The 7,322-nt window shown below is 49.0% G+C and overlaps 1 protein-coding gene across 2 annotated transcripts; it reads right to left on the bottom strand.

The window, feature by feature from the left end:
• Nucleotides 1-1,936: 1,936 nt before the first annotated feature.
• Nucleotides 1,937-5,547, bottom strand: POU4F2 (POU class 4 homeobox 2). 2 transcript variants are annotated; one of them, XM_050790032.1, is made up of 3 exons: nt 5,211-5,297; nt 5,023-5,060; nt 3,614-4,565 (listed from the first exon to the last, which is right to left on the bottom strand). In XM_050790032.1, the coding sequence occupies exons 1-3, from the start codon at nt 5,295-5,297 to the stop codon at nt 3,614-3,616; spliced, it is 1,077 nt and encodes a 358-aa protein (XP_050645989.1). The 2 variants fall into 2 exon arrangements, with proteins under 2 accessions (XP_050645988.1, XP_050645989.1); XM_050790031.1 differs by having other exon boundaries at nt 1,937-4,555; nt 5,019-5,547.
• Between the last annotated feature and the right edge of the window lie 1,775 nt (nt 5,548-7,322).

The raw sequence follows: 7,322 nt of genomic DNA on the forward strand, positions 1-7,322 counted from the left end.
CACAAAAATCTTAGGCATGTATGCACATATGCAAGCTGTCATATACTTCAAAAGCACTTTTAAAACTCCTTTTTATTTCTGTCCAATATGTTTCTCAATTTCTACTACTTTTACAGTGTTTTCGTCTTCATTTATAGATGCTATATTTGTAGAAATAAGACACTAGCACATCTGTCTTATTTCCTGCCAGTTAACTCGCTTTCACTAAAAATCCACATATGAGAAGGGAACGGTGTTATTTATTGAATATCATTTTTATCCTAGATAGGCAAGCTGAATCTGTTGCACATTCAAGTCATTTTATTCATTTTCTCCACTCTGGAGAAAGAAAGAAAGCAGAAGGTTGTCTAGCTAGCTAAAAACTTTTTGGTCAAAGGTGAGTTGGAGTAGAGCTGAGTGCTATAGTTACTATCCATGGTACTGAAATTAGTACTCAGCGTTGTACCGAGCTGAGTTTAACTCAGCATATGCTGACTGTTTGAAAAGACTTTCAGGAAAACCGAATCTAAGAATACAAAGGGAAACAGAAGAAGAAACTTTCAGCCTTCAAGACAGAAATAGAATTAAACCATCAGTATTACTATACTTGAACTCACAATTTTTTCTTTTAAATTCCTACAAGTTTTAATGTTTTCTTAGGCACCTATGCAATATCTCATTATTTCTAATGGACACTCAGATTTTGTTTCTTCAGGTGTCTTTCTTATTTCAGTGATAAAAAGAGGTTCTTCCACCCATTCTCTATCTAACTTTCACAACGCTTTTTGTTACATCCAGAAATTATGATATTTCCAACAATATTTAATCCCAACTTGAGTCACTGTAACAACTTTCATTGACTCATAGGGTATTTCCTAATCTTGTCTCCAAAATAAGAAACATTTCAAGATAGTTCCATATCAGAGGAGTCACAGCTCAGGTTAATAGAATTACTCCCGGAGAATGATCTAGTTCTTCCTCTCATTTGAGCTATAGATTAGCGTGATATTCTTATATTAATTAATAGTATGAGATATTAATAACACAAATATCTAAACCAGACACTTACTGAGGGAAAAAAATCTTTGAAAACCTGATATTAAGTATGTTGTCCAACTGTTGTAGGGAGTCTTAATATTATTAAAATAGTGGAGAGATGTGTTTAAGCTAGGATCAGAAGAAGAAATGACTGCATCAAGCATGATGAATTTTCTTGTGTCAGTGCCAAACCAGTCAGACAGACTTCCCACCAACTCTGGTGTCAGGGTGAATCACAGAAGAGGGCAAAAATTTGCTACTTCTAACTACATAGCATTTCTTCCTCAGCCCTACTCTGCCATGTGAGTTTCCTTAAAGGTCATGGGAAATGAGGGAAGAGAGAGAGAGAGAGACTTTACTTCCTAAGCCAGCAACTCAGGTGCTTCCTGCTCTGTCTGGGTTTGTTGCTTTCCCGTGGTGGTGACCAAACTGAAGGCTATAGTGGTTTCATTTCTGGGCCTCAACCAGGGTGCTGTACTCCTCCGACCAGGCCTTGGCTCTTGCCACACCCAGTCTCCTAGAGCTGCTAAAAAGTAAGCTGAGTTCCTTTCTTACTTTTACTCCTGAGAGATGGGAGGGAATGCATGAAATTGTTTCCATCCAATATCTCTGCTTATAAAGATTCTTTTTGCAGAATTATTGCAAGTCTGAAGGAAGAACTCCAAGGGAGATATTTGGAGCCAAATATCGTAATTTCTTCTGGGCAGGAAAGTGAAGTATCCTGTGAGATGAGCTCTCACTATTAAAAAGCTGTTATAAACCTTGTTCTTTAATACTTTACCAGAGAAACAGCCCCTACTAAGTCCAAGCTATACTTTCATAACAACCACTCCCTAATAAATCATCAAAATGTGCTTCCTCCTTTTAAAAAGTCTCCCACCAAAACACTTCCCACATAAATGATTAAAATAACATCACATTTTAAAAGCCATTTAATTTTAATAACATATTTTAATGAAAAAGCAGCATACGTTCCCAATAAAACATTAAAATTATCTCTTCAATGAAAGACAATCAAACAACACCAAAAATAAATTAATACATTACCATAGTAAATAAACCATCTATTAATAAAAACAAGAAACCAGGCCATATACAGAACTCAAGACTTTGGAGAACCTCAAATGGAACAGCAATACAGCAAAATTTGTAAGAATATATCTATGTGTGCATCATTTTTAATGAAATATTTACAGTAGATAAGGTACCAGTTATCACGTACCTAATTTTTTGTTCCAAAAGAATTTTTCCAAACAATGTGAATTTACAAGCAGTGCACTGTCTTTCTTATAGTTCAAATTAGTTTTTCTACAAACAAACCTCCAAAAGGAAAAACTGAAGGATTCCTATAAATGTTAACATGTAGCCAACAAAGCAATTGAAAACTGGAAGACTGAAATACCTTGGTGAAATCTTAAAATGCGAAGGGCAAACACCAAGTGGCAAATGCACCTAAAGCTAGAAAATGGTGCATCAGTCATGCTTCCAACTGCTTCTTCCCTTCTGTTAGAGGTGTGTGTGAGTGTGTGTGTGTGTGTGTGTGTAAGGGTAAGTGAGAGCGCTCATGTGTCATGGGGACAATGTGGGAATCCCCATTAAATATGTAACGAAGTAAACAATACTTCAGACAGTGAATCAGGTCTACACGATTAAGACATCCATTACTGAGTGTCTACTCACAAATCAGAACACTACCAGTAAAAACAAAGAAAAAAACAATCTTCATTCAAGTGAGAATATACAAATGGGTCAAAAGGAACACAGTATAGGAGGAAAGCTGTAAAAATTCGGTAAACTCATCAAACAAAATTTTTTGAATGTTACTAGCTATACATTTCCCCCACTTTTTTTAGACGAAAGAAGTTTAATTAATTAGAATGTGCACAAAATTAAGTTGCTAGAGAGATAAATTAATAATTTACAGAGAGGGTTGTTCTGCAATAACCAATAATAGCTTTCAAGATCAGTGGACACAGCAGGCGCAACTCTTTTCTTAAGCATTAACACTTCAGAGAAGGAAAAAGGGGTAAGAACCACAATAAAAATATATATATAATATACAGTGTAAATGCAGAAAATCTGCCATCTTTTTTTAAAATTCAAAATACTTTAGAGATGTCTCTATCACATTAAGCATCAACTCTAGTTTAAAGTTTTAGTACTGAATCAATTTCTATTTCTGAAAAATAGTTGCAAAGTGTACTTTTCAACTTGAACAGGGGTGATGTCTGTAAGAATAAAAACAAATCTTACTTGATCATTCTTGTGGACTTTTTAAAGGCTGTCTCGTCTGCCTTCCTGCAAACAGCCATCTCCACATTTCCTCTGAAGGATCCGAGGTGGGGTTCAAAGGGACAACTTTGCTACAACAGACAAATGCCATCTTTTGTTATTCTTTCCTTTGAGAAACTGTCTTACATTCTCACCGGCTTGGGCTCAGTTGTTCGCTTGTTCGCTTCCTCTTCAGTCCTCTATTTGTCGAGATTCACATTTACTGGAATTGTTTCTGGTCGCCAAAAGTGAAAAGAGGCAGGAGAGAGAAGGTGAGAAAATGGGGGACGAAGAGACGGGCGTCTCTGGAGAGGCCAAGAGTCTTCTAAATGCCGGCGGAATATTTCATTCTTTTCTGTTTCTGCCTCTGGTTGCAGAACCAGACGCGCACCACGTTTTTCTTCAGGTCCAGCTTCTCCGCGATGGCGGCGATCTTTTCAGAGGAGGGCCGAGGCTGAATGGCAAAGTAGGCTTCGAGCGAGCGCTTCTCTGGCGCAGCGATGGACGTGCGCTTGCGCTTCTTCTCCGCGCCATTGAAGAGCTCAGGCTTGGTGAGCTTCTCGCGGTGGGACTTCTCGGCCTCCTCGAGCCATGCCTGCAGGATGGGTTTGAGCGCGATCATGTTATTGTGCGACAGTGTGAGGGACTCGAACCTGCAGATGGTGCTCTGGCTAAGCGAGCCCACGCCGGGGATCTTGAGGTTGGCCAGCGCGGAGCCCACATCTGCCTGGGTCACCCCCAGCTTGATGCGTCGCTGCTTGAAGCGCTCGGCGAATGCCTCCAGGTCCCGCGGGTCGGCGTCCACGTCGCTCATGCAGCCCATGTGCGACGGCAGCCCGTGCGCGTGGGCCATGCTGAGCGCTGCTTGGTGCATGGGGTTCATGGTGGCCATGTGCGGCGCGTGAGCCGGCGTGGACACCACAGCGCCGTCCGGGCCCGCCATAGCGCCCAGGGCCAGCCCGGGACTCAGGTGCTCCAGCAGCTCGCCCTCCAGCGCCTGGTGCGGTTGGTGGTGGTGGTGGTGGTGATGGTGGTGGTGGTGGTGCGTGCCTGCCAGCGCGGAAGGGTGCGAGATGGGCACCGACGAAGAAGAGGCGGCCGACGTGCACGGGATGGTGTTCATAGTGTGGTAGGTGGCGTCCGGTTTGAAAGGGCTGTGGTGGGGCGGATGGTGGTGGTGGCTCTTGCTCTGGGAAACGATGTCCACGGCTGCCAGAGCCTCGGCGCGGGCCAGCAGACTCTCATCCAGCCCACCGAATATATTGCTCTGCAATTGCAAGTAGAAGGCACACATTACGCTCAGCAGGGAATTGTACGCGCTCTCTCCGGAAGCCCAGGCCCAGGGCTCGACACCGCCGCCGCGCCTACAACATTCCCAGATCGTTAAAATAATTAATAATAATAATAACAATAATAATAATAATCCTGAAACCAGGAGGTGAAGAGAAAAAGAGAGAAGCCACCGAAAGAAGCCGAGAGTGCAGGAGGAGGAGGAAAGTGAGCCTGTAGACACAACGAAACACAACACAACACAACACGCGCAAAGGCAACATCCCAGGTCATAAAAATTAATATGAAAGGCAAGACCCACTGAATACTTAAGAGAGAGAGGGGGGAAAATTGGTTGGAGGTGTGGGGTGATTTGCTGTGCAGACATGAAAAAAACATCAAGCAGATAAAGGGGGCTGTCAAAATGTGCCTTTAAGCGGTGATTATGCAGAAATACGCACCGGTGGGGTTGGAAGACAGGCTCTTCGCATAGCCTCCGAGCCCCCGCCGCCGCTACCGCTGCTGCCACTGCTGCTGGAGCTGCTGCTCCGGCCTCCGCCGCCGCCGCCGCCGCCTCCACCGCCACCAGCGTTGCTCGAGCTGCTAGGGGAGCTGGCCGAGGGCGCAGTGGGAGCCGTGGAGCCCGGCGAGGTGCTGTGCAGTGCCGAGTACTTGGGCTCCACGTGCAGGCTGCCGCCGTGCGGCATGCTAAACGCCTGCTTGCTGTTCAGGGACATCATCATCATCTTCTCGCCCGCCGGGGCGCTCGTCCGTAGAGGCACTCCCTGGCCCCGACTGCCGGGACCCTCCGAGAAGTGCTGGGCCGGGATTGGAGCTGGGAAGGGCCGTGCGAAGTTGCGCTCACCCGCCGCCGCCTCCGGGCTCCGCACCCCTGGTCTCCGCTACGCACTCCTTCGCCGCCTCTGCTGTCAGTCTGAACCGATGCCTGACTCCGTTTGCCGCTGGCTGCAGACCTCGGCGCCCGAAACTGCCCCCGCTCCTCGCGGCCGGCGAGTTATACTCCTCTCTCCCCGCGCCTACCCCCGCGCCCCCCGCCCTCCCTCTCTCCCGCGCGCCTCCACCCTCCCTTGCCAGGAAACGCCGGCTCCTGCTAGTTTTCTCGCGTTGCCCCTTCTCCCTCTCTACTCCCCTCAGGCTTGAGTCCTTTCTGCTCTCCCCGCACTCGCCTCGCGCTCCCCCACCGCGCCCTCCGCCGCCCCTTTTCTGCCCCCGCCGGCGCTCTGTTGCCGCCGCCCTTTGCAGCGTCCCGCGGCTGCTACTCACAATCGCGCCCCCACTCAACCCCACCCAAGTGGCCAGGTCCGCGCTCCAGTCGCCAGGCAGTGCCTATCTAAGGACCAGCCTCCAGCCCCTCCCGCTTCTTCTGCCGGGTCTCTGTCTCACCGGAAAAAGAAACTCCCAAATAAAGTTGCGGCCCAAGCCAGCGTTGGGTAGGGTTTTCCCTGGACTACTGGGAGTGCCTCTTACCTGGCTGCCTCCTCCCACGCCTCCTGCTTACCACTAAGTTCCAGGCTTCCAACCCCACTCGGCCCGCCCCCACCCCGTCAGCTCAGGTGACCCTGATCCCAGGTTCCCGGCCACCGCTGAGAACACAGACTCTGCGGCCAACCCTGGTCCTGCGCGCCGCTCTGAGCTCCCGCCCCAATACGAGCGGAGGTCGGCGCTCTGTTACGAGCACCCCACGGTCCGGCGGGTGCCTGGTGCCAAAGAGACATGGGGTCGCAGGGGCTGCAGGGCTTTCTCTCACTCGATTTCTCGCAGCTCTCAGCGGATTGGACAGCGGCGGAGCAGGCTCGGGTCGTCTGTGCGCATGCGACTCCTCCCCCTCCCCGTGTCTCCCCCCCACACAACACACAGACACACACATACACACAGGCACACACACACGCTCCTCTTGCCCCCCTTTTCTCCTCCTCCTCCCTGTATCCAGTACAGTGTGAGTTGAGTCTTGGAAGGATCCACTGACAAACCCTGCCCCTGGATTTATTATTCTTCATTAGCCACAATCAAAGGAAGAAGGGGCAACTGACAGAGGGAGAGGGAAGGTCAGAAATTACACAGCGCATGTGCTGCTGAATACACCCCACAACACACACACACACACACACATAAACACCCTCGGGCTGGCACAAGCCCCACTTATCTTCATTTCCACAGCCTCTCCGTGCGGAGCCTATTTTTAGCTGACACTTCACTCCTACTTCTGTCCCAGTCCCATTGCAGACCACTTTTCCTAGAGATGGACACACACTCTTAGTTTCAGTTGCAAAAGGAGATAACCTCTCTCTCTCTGACACACACACACACACACACACACACACACACACACACACACACACACACAGCTTCCTCCCTCTCCTTCTGGATCCCATTTTCTCTCTACTTCCCGCGGTGTTGGGGGCTTCTGTCACCTCCCTAGAGAGCGGAAGGAGCAGGGTGCAGGCGAGGGTGAGAAGGCCCCACGACCCCGACGCAGGAACCCGCGGGTGGCCCAATCCGGACCGGGGTTGACCGGGAGCAGGTGCAGGCACTGGGCGCCTGGGGAAGGCGAGCAGGTGCGAGAGCAGGCGGCAGGCCTGAGAGGCGCTGGCGAGCGCTGGGACAAAAACAGAGTGGGAAGGAGAGTGGAAAAGGGGAACCCTCGGGTGGTCAGCTCCCGGAAGCGGCGGTGGAGAGTAGGGGACCGCCTCTCCACCCCTGACCTCAACCGGGCAGAATAGGGGGTTCAAGATGGGACCACTGTC

Source organism: Macaca thibetana, chromosome 5 (assembly GCF_024542745.1).
Source record: "Macaca thibetana thibetana isolate TM-01 chromosome 5, ASM2454274v1, whole genome shotgun sequence".
Taxonomy (NCBI): domain Eukaryota; kingdom Metazoa; phylum Chordata; class Mammalia; order Primates; family Cercopithecidae; genus Macaca; species Macaca thibetana.